Source organism: Zingiber officinale, chromosome 9A (assembly GCF_018446385.1).
Source record: "Zingiber officinale cultivar Zhangliang chromosome 9A, Zo_v1.1, whole genome shotgun sequence".
Classification (NCBI taxonomy): Eukaryota; Viridiplantae; Streptophyta; class Magnoliopsida; order Zingiberales; family Zingiberaceae; genus Zingiber; species Zingiber officinale.
Window position 1 is genome coordinate 129,861,662 of NC_056002.1, and position 21,870 is coordinate 129,883,531.

A 21,870-nucleotide genomic window follows, 5' to 3' on the forward strand; every position below is an offset into this window, starting at 1 on the left:
AGGAGAAGCTTTAGCCGGAGATTGCCGGGGACTGATCCACCGAAGGATCAAGGGCTCGTCCACCTCAAGGACACGTCGTAGAGTAGGAGCATCATCTCCGAACCACGTTACATCGAGCGTGTTAGCGTTTGTATCTTTCCTTGATTGCTTTCATTGTTTTGTTTAGTGTATTTCGCTGTGTACTAACCTTCTTGTAGAGAAGAAATCGATTTGGGGGTGGCCTAGCTATCCAATCCCTCTTCTAGCCGACCACCGATCCCTTACAATACATTCATATTATATGTGCACTTTTTTAAAATCAAGATATGCATGAGCAGTAAACTTGACATTAGAAATAATTAAGCCTGGTCTTTGAGTTTTAAAAAGGTGTCTTACTTGTTGAGGAAACTCTCCATTCTCCATTTGCATATTTATTAATACCTTAGCTGCTCTATGCAATGGTCTTGGATCTCTATCACCCTGTTTGAGCACAAATTTGAAAGAAGTAAGGTTACTTAATCTATTACATCATTACGTTCAAGAACATTTTATTAACACAAAAACTAAGACAACCTAACAATAATTGAGGAAATAATTAGGGAGAATAGATATATGACTAAATACTTAGGACTAATGAATATGACGGGCTTTAAAAACCTTCAGTTGTGCCTTTTTTGTTTGCTATGCCTATTGCAGCTTAGAATCCTCATTACAGTGAAAGACATCATATTATTCTCTAACCGTTGAAGTTACAGCTGAACAAAGATATAATATTTCTTATGCTGGCCCTTTTAGCAACCCCCAATATCCAAATTCTAACCTTTTTGCACATGTTAATTTTGAACATTTGAATTATTTCTAGTTCTTTCCAAGATCTTAAAACAAGAATAATGTTCATTGAATATAGCATTTCACTCATTTTGCATTAACTTGCACACATTATTTTCTTTCTTTGCTTCCTATAAACCTGACTTCCAATCTTTCTCCATAGGGAAAAGGTATGCTGTGTCATTAATTCACTAGATAAAAAATTGTTTGTGAATTTATAATCCTAGGAAATCCAAGCTCTCATAAGATTTGTGAACATAAAAAAACTGACTTGTCCAGCATCAATTAGAGCTAGCATTGCCCAGCTTGTATTCACTGCATGAACCCTGTTGCCCTCAAGATTTGTGTAAACCTGCTCAAAGAGAACACGTGAAATATTTAAGTCACTTAGGATATATCTTGATAATGTGAAATATAAAGTGGTCCAATCAAAGATGTGTGACACAATTATAATTGTAGGGTACACATTGGAATTGGAATGAATTTATTTAGTAAACTTATATAAAAAAATTTGAATTTGATGAATTCTGTATAATAAGATTCAGATACTCAAGCAGACTTCCACATGATGCCCCAACTATCTGAGGACTACTGCACCAATATTGTGTTGAACAGATAATAAAACTAAAATAAAAAGATGAATGAACGAGAAGAAATCAGTGTGTTATTTCATGGATAAACATCTTTGCTAATTCAAAGACATCAAAAGGTCAAATGAAACTCTCTGTAACGGCATTGCCTTGTGATCTGCCGAAGATGTCTTTCCTGCTAAATTTGATATCTAATTATAACATAAAAATGTTAAAAGGAACAAAGAAAGGGGAAATGACAACAAATAATCATGTTACTGGCTACTACTCCTGATTTGACCATAAACATTCAAATAATCCAAGAATATTGCTAATTTTTTTGATAAAGAAGGATTTATTGGATTTTTTTAATTATTTTTAGTAAATTATTCTCTCTCTTTTTTTTAACTTAAGGTTTTTTTTGGTATTTTAAGTATTTTTAATAATTTCTATCTTTTGTATTTTTATATTTTGAATCAGTTTAGATTTTAAGTTATAAGTATTTTTTCTTTCTAATAGGATTTTTTTCCTTTCATTACAAGTTATGAATTCAAGATCTATATATTATGATTTTTTTTTTCTTTTCATTTGTATTTTAGGATTTGGAGTCTATAAACATGTATTTAATTGTTTGAAGAATTAACTCTATTCTTAATAAAGTTTATTTTTTTGGGTAAAACTTAGAGAATTAAGGTTTCTCTTTGTTTTTGGTAGATTCTCTTCTTGTCTTCTCCATAATTCCCTCTTCTCATCGGCCTCTAAGATAATAACTATCTTTCCCAGTGTCAGTTAGTATCAGAGGAAGGAGATTCCAATTGAGAAAGCCATCATATCCAATGGAAAGTAATTGTGGTCATTGTCATGGTCGCATCAACGGCAGGTTTCAATTGAAAAAGTCGAGCACTATGATTGTAGCATTCAAGACATGATGATGATTGAGGATTTACAGAGACAAGTCATAGATTTAACCCTCCGTCTAGTAGTACAAGATCTCGAGGATCGTGAAATTTTATATTATGGATCTGAGTCTTCCTTCGAGAACCTTTTATCAGCAACGGGCTACATACTAGGAACGCTGTGGTCGAGAGGAGTCCTATTATGGAAACCTCGATTTTCAAATTAATCTGCACATATTTTTTGGTACATTACTCGTAGAGAATGGATTTATTATTGAATGGATCAATGAAGTGAAGATGATTTTTTATTATGAGGAAATATTTGATGAGATGAAAGTAAAATTGATTACCTTTCAAACTCAGAGGTCTAACATCGGTAATGTAGGAGTAGTTGTGATGCTCACGAGACCAACAAAGCCTGACTAAGATCAGGGATTGGGAGAAGATGAAAAAAAAGATGAAGTGTCTCTTTCTTCCCTTTGGTTACACTCTAATCTTGTTTCGAAAATGTCATGTGTTAAGGCAAGGTGCAAGATTGATCGGTGATTACATCGAGGAGTCTTACCAGGTGATTGAGGAAGATGTGGAAGACGCAACCAAGGCAATTAGCGAGCCAGTGCATGACAATATCGAATCTATTGATGAAAATATGGCAAGGGATGCGGATGAAAAAATCAACCAGGGTGGCAATGGTGAAGAGATATTTGATTATGCTGCACTGACTTCTCTACTTAAAGCAGTGGCAATATTACTCTAAGCTTCCAAGGTGGTAATAAGCTCTTCTCAGCTGATCCCCCTTGCTGGACTAGGTTCTTCAATTTCATCCTTAAAATCGATGCCACAACGTTCTTTATGTTCAAGCATTTTACTCCCGCTGATTTATCAGTAGTTGGAGATGATGAGATAATGGATGAGGCGGAAAGGAAACATTATGATAAGTTTGAGCATATAAGGGGGAAATTCCTTCGCCTTGTTCCGAAGCTGGGGCATTCTCCTGATGATACAGTTGCTACTCAAGTTCTACATCGTCTTGGTCATACAGAAGGCATCAAACGTGCAAGGCAAACTGGTCGTGCATTTATTGCTGAAAGTGCAAAGAGAAAGGCAATGCAGCTAGAGGCTAATGACAAGACTGTTGGACTTAATTATCGCTATTCGATGGACTTATTTGTAATTAAGTTGCACATGTAAATACTATCCAAATCTTTTAAAATGATCGAACTTATGTTTAGTGGGTTTCAGGTTATTAGATGTGAGTTGAATGTATAAAACCCTTCCGATATGTTATCATCTATTGGTTGATAACAGATTGGTTGCCTATATAAAGAAATGTTCCCAAGGGTTTAGGGTAGAATTTTGACTTAGTTTCTTGTTCCCCATTGACAAGAAGTTTTTCGGCGCCGTCATCCCCTAAGCCCTTTGGAAGATCCTCCTCGTTTGCTTCCATTTTTTTTTCTTCCGGATCTTCTAGAGGACGCTAAAGGATAAAGATATGACTCTTCAATCAAGTTCTTTGTCATTATTTTATGTATTTATTTTCTTATTCTATACGAAGATCCATGCTCATATGTTTTTATTTTTTCTATTCGAATTTTTATTTCGACGGTCTAGAATTCATGCGGCTTAGGTTTTATAAGAATTATCATGGACTTCTCTTGTAATATTCTTGCCCTTGGAAAGAAGAGTGCTACTACTAATTCTCTTGTAGTATTCTATTGTTGGTGAAAGGGTATTGCCTAATGAGAGAGGTTGGAGAACAGAGATGCTCCTTTTGTGTTGCTCTTCAAAGATTATTTATCTGAAACTAATTCCCTTTGAAACTTCAAGATTCTTCTTCTGGGAAGCTCTTTAATTTCAGGTTTCAATCTCCACCTCTTCCATATTTGTTGTCATCACTTTTGCAGTCTAGAAGACACGCAAAGTTACCTGCTAAGCAGGGTGGTGAAAATGATGATTCAGATATTAATTTGGATGATTTATTGAATGTAAACGAAGAAGAAGATGAATATGATCAACTTCCACCCCTTTAAACTCCTTAAAAAGGCTCAGCTTGCTAAGTTTACTAAGGAGCAATGCAATGCCTACTTTGACGAACACGATTACCAGATTAAACTTCAGAAAAATCAATGGAAGGAAGAATTAAGAAGAATCAAAGAGATGAAGATGAGAGGAAAAATCAAGCAAGATGATCTTGGCTATGGTTATGGAGATATGGGTGAAGTTGTTCAAGAGGGTTCACCTGCTGTTGTGTCAGAACCTTTATCTTATATGGCTTTGCCAACTTTTGACGTAGTGATGAACTTCGACCGGGTTGAGAAGCCTCTGACGATCAGAGAATTGAAGCCGATGAAGCAATCAACTTGCTTGAAATACAGTTTACTGATGAATTGATATGTGGGAAATTGAATTTTAGTTTCTAAAGTTTGAAAATAAAGTTCCATTGGATTGTTGAGGATTCTGAAAATCCAATAGCTATTAATAGATTTTTCAATTTAATACAGATAATCTTCCTCTTGTACTATCACCCGACATTACTCTGAATCCAAGGATAAGTTTTTTTTTAACCCAAGGCGATTGATACACGAGAATTTGTTGGATTTTTTTTTTTTTTGATAATTTTTATTTTTTTTTATATTTTTAAATTTTGAGTATGTCTAGAAATTTTAAAATTATGAGTATTCTGATAGGTTTTTTTTTTCTTTACGAGTTAGGAATTCAAATTTATATGTTAAGATATTTTTTCTTTCTTTCTGTGTTAGGATTTAAATTCTATGTAAATATTATTTAACTATTTGAAAAATTATCCTCTTATTAAGTTTTCTTTTTTGGTAAAATATAGAAAACATTAGTTTATTTTTATTTTAGACATTTTCTCTTCTTATCTCTTCTTTAATTTTTTCTTGTCGTTAGTCCGTAAAATAATCATTATCATGTCCTATGTCAATTTCCTTCTCACTCCTCGATAATATGAGTTTCATAGTTGATTTTCCCTGTTGTCGACATGTTCATTTTTTTTTTCCTTGAAATCTCAGTAAATGAAAACAAATCTTTCATGAAATTACCATAAAAAATAAAATTCACACTTCCTATTTACAAAAATGAAAAAGACAAAACGATGTGCCTCTATTATTTTGAATGGTATAAAGTTAAATAACTTATACGGTAAGTTTCTATGTTTGTTGTCTTAGCTTGAAGCTAGACCTCACTAAACTCGACTTGCATGCTAAAAAATCAGAGAATATTATACTCAAAAATGAACTAGAAGCAATATATTGGTGCTGATTCTGGGAAGATTAAACTTGAAAAGAGAAATGGGTAATAAATTAGGAATTAACCTTATCTACACAGGAAAGGTAGCTCTCTCCCCAACCCCCAGAGTCCAGTTGTTTAGATAACAGAAAGTTGCATGCCTTTCGGATGCAAGAGCTGTTCTCATATGTCCTTCCAGAAGCAAGTAATCCTGCTACTCCAAACCATGTGCCATAAGTGAAGCAAACACCCCAAGATCCATACCTATTAGGAGTAGTTAACAGTTTGTCAAAAGTCTAAATGCCTTGATAGCAATTTTATAATGAATGACCGCAAAGATTTTGTTCTTCGCGATAACAAAATAAGACTAGTTGAGAGAGGAAAATGATAGCTCAGTAAGATGGATCTTTAGGAATTAGTAACCACAGTTGCAGACTATAACACACCAGCTTGATGAATCTTTGAAAGACACAGAATATTTAGATTTTCCAAATATGACTTTCTAACTCAGCATCAAAATTGAATTGTCAAATTAACTTTGACATTAAGATGGAGTATAGGGATAAATATCTCGAAGAGAAAATAAAACCTCATTACCCTCTCACACCAAAATAATAATAATAATAATATTTCACCAACAAAATCCCACAACCCCGGAAAAAAACTGATTAAATGAACCAAAGAAGAATTTTATTAATTCAAAATATTGTTTTTATCTTCAAAAAATAAATATTCAATTTATCTCAATTGATTTTTTTTTTAAATTAAACAACCTTTTAAAAACTCTCCCACTATATTTTAAAAATATAACAAACTATAAGAATTTGACTACTTAAACTACATGGAACTTTTTTTTTTTGTTTTTTTTGACTTCTTTAAACAAATAACAAAAGAGAGCCGTACTAAATGAATTTAAATGAAATAGGCAACTATAAGTGCAAACCATGAACTATCATCTCGCTGTGTCTTTTCAAGAAAATGTGCTGATTTGTTAATACAATCATCTATCTCATCTTGCCGATGGTTTGGATATACTTTTTTAAATGATGTCAATGCCTGAATCATTGAAGTGGTGCATTCGACATACCTGTAAAAAAACATTTGCAATTCAATTACAAATAGAAAATTAAAGTAACTAAATAGAAAATAATATATTAATAAATAGAAGTGATGGAATCTTACGAGTAATCAATCATAATGTCTCCAAATGATTCAGCGGGATTAAAAATCTATAAAAAAAATGATTTAGTAAGTGAAGATTGCCATGACTTTGGTAGAAGAGTGACATATAATTATCTATCCTAATTTATAGATAAAAATTCTAGGTTCTTATTAACCAATCCTATAGACCAATGAATACTTTCTGCAATATAACTAAGGCATTAGGTTTATCAACTTATACTTCAGTTTCCACAAAAGATGTTGCCTTAGAAGGAAGCTTAAGTTGATTGTACATTGTTCCAACAAGTAAAGATAAAGCAAGTTTTGTTAAATTGTACATTGTTCCCATCCCTAACTCCATCCTATCTTTCATATTATACAAAACTGGAAAATATCTGTGGATTTAATTAATTCTTTCTTCTAAAAATCAGAAAAGATACTAGTCCGTTAAGAAATTTTCACTTTTTTTTTTAATTTTGAAATTGAAAAGGAACATATAATAAGATTTTCTAAATATAAACTAGCCACACCAATTTGTATATATGTTTCAAAATTTCTTTCTTTCCTTTATTTTTTGCTGTCTTATTCCTCACGCTTTCCTCAACTATCCAAAGTATGTATGGTTTTGGAATGCACATAAGAATGCCTTGAACTAATGATTTAAGGAATTAGTTAATAATAATAATAGTAATTAATAATTAATCTCATTTTTACATCTTTAAAACTACATTTCGTAAATGCTCATGTGCTTCATCAACACATGCATGTTGTCTCCTTCCCATTTCTAGGCTAAAAGAACCTTTATGCCTCAATTTAATTACTTGGAAAATTAACAACTTCAAGGATAACCCTAGCTAGTGTTATATAAACAACTCTTGTTTGTCCAAAGTGAATTAATCAATGAGCAACTCTTGGGGCACATACCTCCAACCAAGCATAGGACCTTGTAGGTTCCCAAGCGGAAACACCACCATCCTTGTTCTGCAACATAACTACAATTAGAAGAAAAAGTTATTGTTAAGTATTTCCATCTATTTTTGGTGTTGTTACCATTAGTGAAAGGATGATATTAACAGCATCATAAAGCTTCTTTGTTTCAATTGGATCACCAACAATCTCTGGAGTAACCTTAGATAACAAGAGGGCTGCCTGTAGAAGAAACATCAGCATCAACATCAAGAAATTTGGCTTTGCCAATAGAAGATAGCAGTTACCTTAAGTCCTCCTGCTGTACAATCTGAGACAGCCCACCCTTGATCTGCAGTTGCAAAGGTCCATGCACCTTTGGAGATGTGGCGGTACCAAAACTCAAGATCACCAGGGCAATCTTCAAGGATCTTCCAATCAGAAAGAAGAGAAAACTTAATGTACTTGCATATTCAATAAAGGGTAAATATTCAGTAGAAGAATACACATACTCTTGAGAACTTTGTTAAAAAATGCTAACCTGTGAGCTTTTAAAGAATTCGTGAGCCTTCTTGAGTGTTTCACCAAATTCCTCAGAAAGATCAGTTGACATAATTGCTTGAACAGCAAAAGCTGTGTCCCACACCTGGCTGCCATTACAGCCCTACAAAATTAACAAACAACAACAACTTCTTTCAAACACTGTACATGATTCTAGGAAATAAAAAAACTAATAAGAGTACATGTGCTGCATATTCTAGCGTACCTGCATTTTCATTCCATCTTCAACTACCCATAGATAATCATATATTCGTGGAAGATGTAACTTAAATGCCTCTGAATTTGGGTCTTCAATCCAGACGCAAAGCATATTAAGTACCTATATAGATGAAATTTCAAAAGAAAACATTGTTAGGACCAAAAGTAGCTAGAGGGGGGGGGGGGGTGAATAGCTCGTCGCGTTCGCTCGTTGCTCGGCGTTGCTTGTTCCTTCAAAGATGTGCAGCGGAAAATACAGAAACAAACACACAACGCTAACACGGTTGGTTTTACTTGGTATCCACCTCACAAGAGGTGACTAATCCAAGGATCCACACCAACACACACACCCTCCACTAAATAAAACTCTCCTTTATGGTAACTACCAAGGGCGGAGAAGCCCTACAAGACTCAATACAAGAAGAGAGGGAAAGGATACAAGAAATACAAGCTTACAAGCTTACAATGAGTATAAACCCTAACCCTAGCTTCTCTTCTTGGCTTTGATCCGCCTCTTGACTTGGAAAACTTCCAAAATCCTTCAAGAACTGGCGATCTGAGCTTTGTGAGTGCTGTGGAGGAGCTGGCGAGAAATCTGGAGTGAATCGGAGAAGAAGATTACGAAGGAATCGTGCGCCTGCGGCCTTTATCGATGCCAACGGTCGGATCCCGATCGATTCGAATGTTCCCAATCGATCGGGGAGGCTTTGGATCGATCCACGGATCGATCCGGCGCTCTCGTGCTCGAAAGCGCTGGATCGATCCACGGATCGATCCGGCGCTTATCGCGCGACGCCGTCCCAATCGATCCAGCGATCGATTGGGACCTCTGAATCGATCCACGGATCGATCCGAGGCTCTGATTGGGACAGTGCGGATCGATCCACCGATCGATCGAGCCCTCCATTGATCGATCCAGCACTTGATTTTTGTCCAAACCAAGTCCCAAACCTCCCAAACCAACATCCGGTCAACCTTGACCTGTTGGTATGTCATGCCTAGCATCTAGTCACTCCCTTGACCTGCTAGGACTCCCTTACCAAGTGTCCGGTCAATCCCTTTGACCCACTTGGACTTTTCTCTGCAAGTATCCGGTCAATCCCTTTGACCTACTTGGACTTTTCTTTCATGCCAAGTATTCATCGATCCTTTGACCTACTTGGACACCAGATGTCCGATCATCCTTGATCCATCTGGATTTTCCCTTGCCTGGCTTCACTCACCAGGACTTTCACCTAGCTTCACTCACTAGGGTTTTCCATCTGCCTAGCTTCACTCACTAGGACTTTCACCTGGCTTCACTCACCAGGATTTCCATCTGCCTAGCTTCACTCACTAGGACTTTCACCTAGCTTCACTCACTAGGGTTTTCCATCTGCCTAGCTTCACTCACTAGGACTTCCTTCTGCCTGGCTTCACTCACCAGGACTTTTCTTCTGCCTGGCTTCACTTACCAGGACTTTCCTTCTGCCTGGCTTCACTCACCAGGACTTTCATACTGCCTAGCTTCACTCACTAGGTCTTTCATTTTGCCTAACATCCCAGTTAGGACTTCCCAGTCAAGTATCCGGTCAACCTTGAACTACTTGACTCTTCTTCAATCAATATCTTATTGTCAAACATCTAAACCCAAACCAAGACTCAGCTTGGTTACCCAGGTCAACCTTGACCTGAGGGATATTGCACCAACAAACATTGCTCACATAATTGCTACATAAATTGTAATACATTTACAGTGTTGGTCAGAAAGAAAAACTGGCTTGGATTTTTCATTCACATTCTTGGTTGTTATGCACTTATGATGAATTGCCGATAATGAATCCTATCGTTTGCTATAAAAATTAACAGCAATCAACTTCTTCAAAGAAATCTTTCGGCTTACCTTGTTAACTGCACCCATGCAAATATATCTAGTATTCTCATCTTCATAATGAATATGTTGGATAGCAGTATTAATAGCCTTCTCTCTCAACTTGCTACAAGGCCAATGCATTAAAATAGGTTCAACAATTTTATGAAGGAACGCCCAAACGATGTCTTGTATAAATGGATGTGGATAGTATAAATCTTCCTGAAACACACATCATCAAGCCACAAAAAAAGAGCATTAGTATATACTAATAAGCATCGCAACTTATTAAAGTCACCAATTAAGCATCACAACTTATTATAGTCACCAATTACAAAGTTGTTTAATTCATTTTATGATTTTCTAGTAAATGGACTTTGTGCTTAAGAAATTTGTGGATAAAAAGGAAGAAAAGTTTTCAGGAGTATCCCATTGAGGGTAAGGAGTTGACAAGAGCTAGATGATGTTACACGAGGAGGCAATTTTAAAGCCAATGGAGAGAAGAGACAGTAAAATAAATGCTACCACCATTATGAGAGAAGGGCAAGCCTATGAACATTTAAGTCAATGATTCCAAGTTCTTGAGATTTACAACTAGACAAAAAAAAAAAAAAAAACAATTGCTCTTGAAATCAACTGAGAAATAGAGGATGAGCCAATTTAATAAATCACCCATTTAGCAGCTTTGAAGATGTAGAAGAAATTATGGAGAACAAAAAGTACAACATTCATGTGGGCAAGGCATCCATGGTTGTTTAAGTGTCTAGCTCTCTAATTAAGGAGTTATCCATGAAACAGTTTTATGCTAGGAATCTTAAGGATGCTTGGATAAGAAGTTAGAAGTCAAAGAAACATGGTTGAGAAGATGCTAAATTACTCCCAAAGAAATCTATAAGTATCCTAAGGTAGTTTTGATGTGATCAACAAAGTCAAGTTAGGTCATGTTGGTGTTTAACCCTTATGTCTAAGTGTGCAGGAACTTAGGAGCACAGGAAGTCAAGTGAAAGACGCAACTACCGAGAAGGACGGTATGAGAGAGAGCCCCTGGAGAGCCCGAGGGCACCTCGGCTCGGCGATGCTGCAAAGGTCGATTCAACCCGGTTTAGGCGTCCAGAATTGGTCCAAGCTCCCGGACTAGAAAGTTTATCGAAACCCAACGTGTTGCGAGCTATTACGACGCGGATAAAATTCTATCCGAGTAAGGCGCTTGGAACCCTTCCAAGCGCCCCGATCAGGGCTATAAATACAGCCCTAATCTCAGTAGTGCAATAGAACACTTGTAACCGATTTGTCTTTTGTTTAGCTTTGCAAATTGAGTGCTTTAACTATTGTAAGAGGCTTCTCCGCCTGAATGAGATTTTAGTGAACTTTAACTTTCTTGGATTAGCAATCCGTTGATTGTAAATCAAGTAACTCTTCCCGTGCTTTTAATTCTCTTATGCAAGTGTTTATTTTTATTAAGTTATAAAGTCGAGGAAGATTTGTTTGTTTTTATTGTGCAGACTATTCACCCCCCTCTAGCTGGCCGCTAAGGGACCAACAAAATCTACCTAGACAATGGGAGGAGTAAGGGCATGTTGAGAAGATAATTTCAAGTGGAATAAATTTTAAGCCCGTAGATAACTTAGAATGCAGATACAATGAGAGCTTCAGAATCAACTAACAAGCATTCTCAACACATATCTTCAAAAAATAATTAGCACTTAGACAATCATACATATGGTAACTCCATAATATACATGAAGATAATGTATGCTTCAAAATGGAGCATTAAAAAAAAAACCCATCATCTAATAGGAGTTGAGGATGCCATCACACATAAATATCAAGAAATGGAGTTTGGGTCATGAAAAAGTAAGAAATGTGTTCATATCCTCATACTACAAAATAATGCATAAAAGAGTCTTGGTCTGTATTACAATGCTAGAAGTAAACTTGCACAAGGGACTCATTACAAATCTTATATCCCCATGCTACAAAATAATGCATAAAAGTGACCTCTTCTGTATTACTCACTATGATAGCAGTCAACTTGCACAAAGGATTCATTGCAAACCTTAACCTTTTAGTTTACTACTAATACAGAGTCTAGTACCTCATTTCTATTGATAGTTATCTAATTCGCTGTATCTCTTCCCATCAACATTTATTTGGACTAAATGCACTTATGATTAAGGTTTAAAATCTCGACTCGTGCCGAGATTTCGGTCTCAGACAGGAATAATACAGTTTTAGTATTTTTTTTATTTATATATAGTAATTATCAGATAAATATGTTTATTGTGTATAATTTGAAAATAAATTGTATATTGATTTTATATAAGTTTTCAATTATTGAACAACTTAATATTATTATACAAAATAATTCAATATAGTTTTCTTTAAAGAAAATTACCTATCAATAACTCGAATTAAAATTGATACATTATAATATGTTACCTTGCTAATTACCAAAAGAAGTGGTGTGAACCATGGAATCATTGGTTCTCGTAATATTCTATTTAGGTCAACTCTATAGTTCTCCAAACCCTAGACTAAACAATCATAATTATATAAATTAATAAATAGATGTTATTTTATATATAATAATTATATAAAAAACTATTTCTTAATTTAATTAATTATTAATTTAAATAATATATATTTAAAATAATAAAAAATATCATAATATTAATTAAACATTAAAATAGTAAAAAAATACAAAATGATAAAAAATTATCAGAATATAAATTTGATTTATTAGAATTTTTTATAATTTTTAGAATTTTAAAATAAAATTTAAAATAGTAAAAAGAATTTCAGAATCTCAATTAATAAAATTAATAATTTTTTAAAATTTCAAAAATATTTTTTATATATTTTATTGGGATAATTTAATTAGGTTTATGAAAGTTTCTTTGAAATATCACACTTAAGTTGAGAATTCATTCAATTAAATAAATCACAATTTTAATTTGAACAGTAGCATTGCCCGTGGACACTTATGTCGGCGCTGGAGGCATACCGCGATGCCTCTGGGGGCGTCGAAAGCGTTGCGGGACGGCTCTGACCCACTTATGTTGTGCGACATGCATGCGGGACAGATGACACATGCAAAATTGAGGAGCGTATTGTGCCAATTTTGCTCCCCAAGTAAAAACTATCTGGGTCGCCTGACATGGAATGGTATTTCAATCATTGCTTATGATAATAATCATACAACCTCATAATTATTAATTACTCTCAGGCACATTTAGATACTCTGTAGATACTATAATAAATAGGAAAAAAAATACAATGACATGCATGATAACATTACATCCATTTAGTTAGAACTAGGAGAATAAGGAGTAAAAGAATTACACACCTTTGCGCATTCCTTACAAGCCTGATTCCAATCTATCTGGTCATATGGGCAATGGAATAACTCATTTCTTAATGATAAGATTATTGGGGTAATTGGGCCAGTAAATCTTTTCCCGTATATATATGACATGGGCAAGTAAACCATCCTACAATAGCACCACACTCGTCCTATAAAACAAAAATATTTGATAAAGTTTAGAGCCTTGTTGTAGCATTCAAAATATATATGACATGGGCATAGTAGAGCAGGTCTATCACTGCATGTAGAGAAGTGAAATTGGCATCTGTTTAACAAAATAGAATGGACATTATATTCTACTTATTTTTTATTTGACAAAAATTTGTACAGATGATATTGTGAATGATCAAAACTAGTTAAGCAATACAATTATGTCAGATAGAGGTATAAACCGCATGGAATGATGTTCTTCAAAACTCATGTAGGAATGACAACACTAATAGAGAGATAATGGAGTTCTCAAATATATACTAAAAATTTGAACCATGTATAAAATTAAAATTATTATCTCAAAGTAATGTAATTTCTCTCGGTAAAGTTGTTGTCGTATGACTTGGAAGTCTTGGATTCGACTCTTAGAAATAGTCTCTTATAGGTAAGACTGTGTATAATAGACTCTTCCTCGGGACCATGCATTGGCAGGAGTTTCATACACCAAACTACTTTTTTTATATATAGTAATGCAATTTTCATGCAAAAAAGTTGGAACCATCTCTAATCTCCACTTTAGTAATCATATAGTTCATCTTAAGCCTAGGAAGTATCTAGAAGACACCAATTACTTTTCTTGGTAACTAAGCTACACATAACTTTTGAACAGTACTGAGAATGTCTATGTAGAAAATTTGATCTTCAAATTTTCAAGTCACATAAAAGTTACTTCTATCCAATAGGTTTGGGCTATAACGGAAACTATATATTAGGCGCATTGTCTGCAATAGAAAATTGTATATTACATGTTATCACAAAAGTATGAAGAGTTACAAAATTAGTCATGAAAATTGAAAAGGTCTTGGTATTGTTTCAATTGTGCTCAGAATCATAACTGAAGTTTATGTCTAATAAGCAAAAGTCCTCATATATGTTGTTCCTTAGTATTACAGGAGCAGGTAGTAAGTGATTGTGAGTTGTGATTGCATTCTCCACAATACAAAATTTTAATGTTCTACCGGTTACCATTCAACTTATCTATGAGATCATTTTTTCTTTTACATCCTCTTTTTAGTTACAACTAGATATCCTACTCATTGTTCTCTAACAAATGCATACCTGGATGAAAAGGTATAAAGTATGGCAATAACCACATTTCTGGTGGTAAAGGGTTGTTACCAGACCAGCCAAACACTCCAAGCACTTGAATGAATTCAGCGCACATGAATCAAGGCTCTTCTTTTGGAAATGTGATATAAGTAACAAATAGAACAAAAAGTGCTAAAAAAATCCTATAAGGTTATCACCAAATGTTTCTATCGCAGGAACCCCATTGGAAGCAAAGCATGCGGCTATATAAGTGAGTATAACGGACCGCAAATGCTTAGTTTAGTGAGGTAACTAGCTTTGGCTTGTGGAATACATGGATATCAAGCTTTAATACAAGAGAGTCACTATTACTTACAGATAACCAGATCTTTCCCCATGATGTTGTACAAGTAGCACTTCCATGGTCTAAGATCCATTCTCTCCCTTTTTCCATTGCCCCATCTCCATCATCAGGTCCTTGTCCAAGCAACCTTAAAGTAACATAACACAATGTCGAACCAAACATAGTACTCTTACCCTCAATATGAAAACCCCACCCTCCATCTCTGTTCTGCAATACATAAGCAGGCAAATGACAATTTAGCAAAGGATTCAGATCAAATTTATAAAAAAAAATAGAGAGAGTCAAGAATATGATACTTGATGATTGTAGAGATAACGACGGATCTTCTTCTGGTGTTCAGGTGTAAAAACAGTATTTAGAGTTCCAGTAACATGTAAAGTTATTATATGCACAAATCAAAAGGCAAAAATTTAGTAGACACCTGATATGTGCAATAAAATTGTGTATATTATCTGGTAAGACAAATCCACTGCCAAAATTCAAGTCTTGTCCAACAATAGACTCTGTCAAATTTTCAGAAAAATAAAAATTCACATAAGAGCAATCAAGGCACAATATTACAGGAAGTTTAATCTAGAAAAAGGGTTAAGCCGTTATAATTTTTCATATGAAAAGATTCAAGCAAATACCAATCCTGGCAAAAAAAACATTGGGCCTGCAAATTCCCCAGGCCAGTGTCCATCATGTGCTTGGTGAGTAGAAAAAATGCTAATGGCCTTTCTTAAGGAAGTGACTAGAGCTTCTTCCGTGACATCTTCATCATCTTGAATCCTGATGATAGGATACTCCATCTCAAGTGGATTCTCCTTTGCAAACTGCAATAAAGTAAAGAAATTGATAATCTCAATCACTTCCATAAAAGATAAAACACACACATGCGCGCGCAGAAAAGAATTTGCAAGAGTTGTTTTCTGACCCAAATGAAAGTTTTCTTTTCTCGTCGCTAAATAACATTGTTCTTATAGTGATGTCGTGTCCTTTCTTTTACATATATGGCAAATCCATATATCTTCTTTTGGAACTTGAATAGTTTTGAACTACAACTTGATCGTACCTGCATCCGCATAAGCAGATCGGCGCTGTTTTTCTTCTCGAACCGGCTCTCCCGGAAAGCTTCTCGTGCCCTCTCCACCTCCTCGATTTCCTCGGGAGTGCCGAGGCTGGGATCGAACTCCCACACCTGTCTGCCGGCGTGATTGTTGGTTGTGCGCAACCAGGGGCTGCCGCCCTCCGCGATCTTGAGTCTCCACATTGTCAGATCGTAAGAACTGCACGCGGCTTCGATGGAAGAAACTGCCGTGCGCTGGAGTTCCACGCCGTCGAATCGATGGAATAAGTGGCCTCACTCTTCGCTGCGAGGCTTCACTCTTTGCGGTCGCGGGCGCCGTTAAATATTTATAATTCAATGAAATTTCATTGCTTAAATTGTTTGGGAAACTTCACACAATTATATAATTATTAAAAAAAAAAAAACCAACAGATCAATTTTAACCCCTTAAATCTAAACTTTTATAAAATAATTATTTTCCCATATTTATGTTAGTATAATAAAAAATCAACTCAAATTAAAATATTAATAATTGTCTCATTTTTATTTGGCCTACACAATTAATAATATAGTATTTATACAAATTTTAAATTACTACCTGATATAATATTGATCAAAAGGGTCAACTTATTAGTCATTCGAATTGTAAAAAGTCAAGATAGTCAAGGTTGGGACTTATGAAAAGAGCCTCAGCCAAAGATGGCTACCTGCCGCCCTCCGCGATCTTGAGCCTCCACATTGTCAGATCATAAGAACTGCGCGCGACTTCGAGTTCACGTACGAATCGATCGAGAGGCTTCACTCTTCGCCTCGAGTGGCTGACTACAATTTTATAGTTGAATTGCGAGGCTTCATTCTTTGCGGGAGTCCCTAATTTTCATGAAAATTAGACGGCGCCAATGTTTATAAAATATATGAAAAGTTTATCCTATTTTTGGTAATAATAATAATAATAATAATAATAATAATAATAATAATTATTATTATTATTATTGATCCGTAGATGATGGCGGGTCCCACCCAAAGGAGATCAAAGTCATGAGAATCGGATGACGTGGAGGGCACGATCCAGCGTGTGGCCGAGTGGACAACGTCCAACGTGTGGCCAAACAGACCATGGTCTAGTGTATGGCCGAACAAACAAATGAGCCAATATGTGACCAAGAGGATTAACATATAGTGAAGCACAGCATAACCAGAAAGAGCAATGTGCGTCTGAGCGGATTAAGGATAAGCCGAGTGGAGGACGTAAGACCATGCTAGCGTAGGTTAAACCCGCTCGACCCCCATGCACCCCCTCGCACATCTTTTTAGGAGTTAGAGCCGCTGATAGCAGGATTGCTCCAACCGACAGAAAGTACTTTAGAAGCTTCCAACCATCGTGTCAGAGGATGGTTGGCCCGCTTAAGGAATAATATTAGGGACACTTTTTTGAATTATCTTTTCATAGGACATATGAAAAAATGTGAACATACATTGAGATGCGTGCACAGATACTACAGGACTCTTATAAGGGGGGGAGGGGGGGGGGTTCCTTCGCCGCGGAGGTATGCGCAACATCTTATACTCTCACGCTCCAACTACAACATTTTTACTATTCTCTGCCGGAGTCTGACTTGAGCGTCGGAGGGCCAACGCTGGGAACACCTTCTCAGCTCTGCACTGACGTTCCCCTTTGATTTCAGGGAGTGCACGAAGTCTCCTGGCGGACGGCAGATCCCCATGGAGTCTTCATCGAGTCAAGCCGTGAGCTTCGTCATCAGGTCGTCATCTCCTCAGATTTTGGACACTATCAAATTGGTGCCGTCTGTGGGAACATAGTTTGCATCCAAAATATGAAGATGGAGGACGTTGGACGGCTCACAATTGTGACACTCAATCAAGAGGATTTGGAGGCCTTGATACAAACCCGCGCAGCGAAACTACATCAACAGCAATAAGAAGTGGCGCTCGGCGACCGAGCACCCAATGACCCAACATCGGTACCCGATCAGCAGACCGATCGTGGGTCCTGAACTGACAATCTACCAAATCGGTAGACATTCAACCGACCGATAGGAGGCACCCAACGCGTCGATCCCCTATCATCAGGTATTGTTTCGTACTCCTCAAGAGGAGCAAGGATGCGTCGAATGGGCGCAAGGATCATCTTCAGAAGAGATGGCTGTTCGGGATAATCGAAAGGGCAAAGCCCCATGGCTCGATGACTCCCTTGAATGGGTCAACCGTCAATTTTGTAGGGTCATTCATGAGGACGAGTTGTCATCCAACTTCAGGTCACTGACGATCAGAAAGTACAATGGGTCAACTGACCCGGAAGACCATTTGCTTGAATTTGACACTATGTCCACCCTTCACCAATACTCGGATGGAGTCAAATACAGAGTCTTCCCTACCACTCTCTTAGGATCAGCGCAGAGGTGGTTCCAGCGACTGTTGATTGACTCCATACGTGGCTGAGCGACATTCGTTCAACACTTTGCCAGTAGCCATCGTTACTAAAAGATGGGAAGTAAATCTATTCGCGGTCAAGCAAGGGTCCAAGGAGCCACTAGGGCCTATATTAAGAGGTTCAACCAAGTGACCATGGAGGTCTTGTCGGACACCCAAGAAGTTTTGCAGAGCGCCTTCTCCCAAGGACTCGTGGAGGGGGAATTCTTCTGATCGCTCATCATAGAACCACCAAAGAATTTCGACGAGCTGCTTGGGCGAGCAACAAAGTATATCAATGTGGAGGAAGCTTAATCAGCGCGGAAGAAGAAGCCAAACGGCGAGGCTGTAATTGCGCACGAATGCCGGGTAGTGCCCGCCAATACCCCCCCGGTCGGGCACAATGCAGCAACACTCAGAGCTAAGGGCACACGCCGTTCAACATAGGGGCTGAGCAGAAGAAATTCAAGTAGCCCCGACAGTGGACTCCAATGTTTTGTTCATTTCACAAGACAACGCCCCATAATTTACCAGGGACTGTTACCACATCAACCGTCCACCGCGCCAACCTGAGCGGCAAGTCACCTGATGCTGATCGTCGACACCCGGGCGCCATCACCGCCACCGAGCGGATAGGCAGCACGGCGAGGGTAGCACGTGAGTGGAAGTACCCCAAAGACGATCGCCATCAAGACGCGGGAACAGGCGGCTCGGGAGCCATCCGAGAGACCACGTATCTCCGTGTGAGAGGAGGAAAATAGAAATAACCTCGCTCGGGGGCGACATCGGGATGATAGCAGGGGGTCCAACCAATGGAGATTCAAACAGGGCTCGAAAATCCCACGCCCAGCGTTTGGAAATCCATGCGATCGGGTGTAGCAAGGAGAACACTCAAGGGTCAGGGATCCTCTGGTCCACTTTTAGAGTCTGCAAAAAACAAGAAAGAAGATAGATGGGACGATGAGACACTTACCTCGGTCGCCCTCTGGGTGAAACTGTCAGCAAATTGACCGGAAGGGAGGTTGGTTGCTTGACCTTTAGCGTCCGCCTAGGCTTGAGCCAGGGGACCTTGGATATTAATCTTGTGGCTGGGAGAACAAGGTTCAGTGAAGGTCGGGTCCCACCATGTGTCTGTCGGTAGCCTTATAATCGCAGTGAGGCCACTACGCCCGCTTCGATTTGAAGGGGCTGAGGTAGCGTTGGCTCTCGCCTGGGACCGATGAAGCGGCTGGATGGTGGACACTGGGCCCTCATGGCCGCTCGGAGGGAAAGACGCCAGAGGCTGGGTAGGAATGGCGCTGAGCGGGATCTCAAACAAAGAAGCCGCCTGATTTGGAGAGGGACGCGTAGTCCATCGAGTGGCGCGGACAACGGGAACGATGGAAGAGGAGCTCTCTCCCCGTTTTGACATAGGCCTCGCAGAAGGGCAGCGGTTGGTAGAGGAGAGGCCATTGCTTCTAGGCAGGGTCGTTTGCGGTGCGTGACAAGGGGTTGATCGGAGGAGGTGAGCTCGGAGGATGGAGCAGCCAACTCGGAGGCCACAATGATTGGCACCATGGACGACTGGGCCGGTGGCTATCGCGACATTGTTGGTGGCTGCTAGGCTACCCTCAACTTCGCTTGTAACTTCTGAGGGGCCGATCGACAAAATGCCTCAACTCTCTAGCTCGATCACGACCTTAGCATTTATCTCCTCATACGTAAGGGCACACTTGTCGCGCAGCTGTGCTCGGTTCATAATGTTAGTTGCAGAAAAAGGGATGACAATTAGCTAGAATCAAAAGCATGAAGAAAAAGAGCAATTTACCTAAGGGAGCAAAGGGCTGCATTTGGATGAGACTTAGTCCGAACACATATAGGACTCCCTCCTGAAGTAGCCTGTGGATATGGTATCTCTGATTGGCCAGTATCGCGACTGCTTGGAGGAAGTCAGAAGTGGCTCGGTATTGTTCGAGTGGAGGACGTTTGGGCAGGTTAGTTTGCCAAGCGGTCAGGAAGGTGCACAAAAAAGAAATGCTCTTTCAAGTGCTTTATAGAGGAAGGCATTATGTCGAATAGCACGAAGCTGATCCAAGCTTGAAATAGATAGGTGTCGGGCTCAGAAAGCTTGGGGTAGAAGAAGTAATGAAAGATGCGAAGCAGAAGGGAGATTCCGTACAAACGGAACAAAATTACAAACCCACACAGGATCCTAAAGGAGTTCGAGGCTAACTGTTCCAAGAGAATTCGAAAATATCTACAAACGTCTGAGAAAAAAAGGATGGATGGGGAAGTTCAGGTCGGCCATGAGCTGGTCTTTAAAAAAGGTAACCATGCCATTTGGCGGTGTATGGGGATGGGCGTAAGCAAAGGGGATGACTATTTGGTGAGAATCAGGGATGTAAAATGATAGGCGCACTTGGTCAAGTTCATCGTCGTTGAAATTGGAGGCAGTGGAAGTGTACCAGAGGCCGGTGATGGCCAAAGGAGGTCCAGAGGGTTCCGCCATGAAAGGAGCAACAAAGTAGAAGGAATGAGAAAGGAGAAAGCGGTGAGGAAGGAAGTTTACTGAAAGGAGTCACCGGTGAAGTGTGCAAAGAAGAAAATGAAGAAGAAGACGCGGAAAGGGGACGAGAGTGAAGGGGTTACTCGAGGAAGGAGATAGCGAGAAACACCCGGGTTTAAAAACCCTGCGACACAGCATTCTCAACCATCTAATCAAGGGTTGTGGAAAATGAGAACCCCATCCAACCGTGGAATTTGAAGCGGCTGGGGTCTCGTCAATCAAAGAATATGAGCCAGTCACATCAAACGTGCGGCGACAGACATGGGACACGTGGCGCGCTGTTACAGGGGGCAATTAATGAGGTTTACTGGAGAGGTGTGGGCGGCGTGCTCGGCTTTAATGATCAAAGATTTGCACAATCTTCACAAAATCAGGATGACGCCAGCAACAACTAAAAGGCGCCCAAAGGTAGAGGATAAGGGCGAAAGTCGCTAAGTGTCGACCGCGTGTGCCCTGAGCGGAGCTTCTTCCTTTCGATAGCCGAACGGGATGTCCAAACTCATAACCTTTGCCTTGACAACCGAATGACAACTATGAGCGTCCGAGTGCTTTCTCATACGATGAGGATGTTGGTTAGTCCTAGGAAAACGTACCGGTTCCACTGTACAAAATTTTTTTTTTGTACAAGTATCGAACCTTTCCTTAAATAATCTATTGTATTCTTTAGAAGTTAAATTAGGAATC

At 38.3% G+C, this 21,870-nt stretch overlaps 1 protein-coding gene across 1 annotated transcript; it reads right to left on the bottom strand.

The window, feature by feature from the left end:
* Nucleotides 1-50: 50 nt before the first annotated feature.
* Nucleotides 51-16,536, bottom strand: LOC122018547 (cycloartenol synthase-like). Its single transcript, XM_042575893.1, has 17 exons — nucleotides 16,218-16,536; nucleotides 15,793-15,978; nucleotides 15,460-15,549; nucleotides 15,172-15,370; nucleotides 14,830-14,913; nucleotides 13,543-13,709; nucleotides 10,230-10,418; nucleotides 8,355-8,468; nucleotides 8,130-8,252; nucleotides 7,897-8,019; nucleotides 7,733-7,831; nucleotides 7,607-7,663; nucleotides 6,704-6,750; nucleotides 6,465-6,608; nucleotides 5,608-5,785; nucleotides 1,079-1,159; nucleotides 51-459 (listed from the first exon to the last, which is right to left on the bottom strand). Exons 1-17 carry the CDS (start codon nucleotides 16,413-16,415, stop codon nucleotides 277-279), a joined length of 2,262 nt encoding a protein of 753 aa, XP_042431827.1. The 5' UTR covers nucleotides 16,416-16,536; the 3' UTR covers nucleotides 51-276.
* Nucleotides 16,537-21,870: the final 5,334 nt, after the last annotated feature.

Coding starts and splice junctions, on each gene's coding strand:
- LOC122018547 (XM_042575893.1), bottom strand. CDS start 16,415: ATGTGGAGACTCAAGATCGCGGAGGGCGGCAGCCCCTGGTTGCGCACA. Junction 8,253..8,354: donor AAGATGGAATGAAAATGCAG/GTACGCTAGAAT, acceptor TTAATTTTGTAG/GGCTGTAATGGCAGCCAGGT. Junction 7,664..7,732: donor ATATCATCCTTTCACTAATG/GTAACAACACCA, acceptor GTTATGTTGCAG/AACAAGGATGGTGGTGTTTC.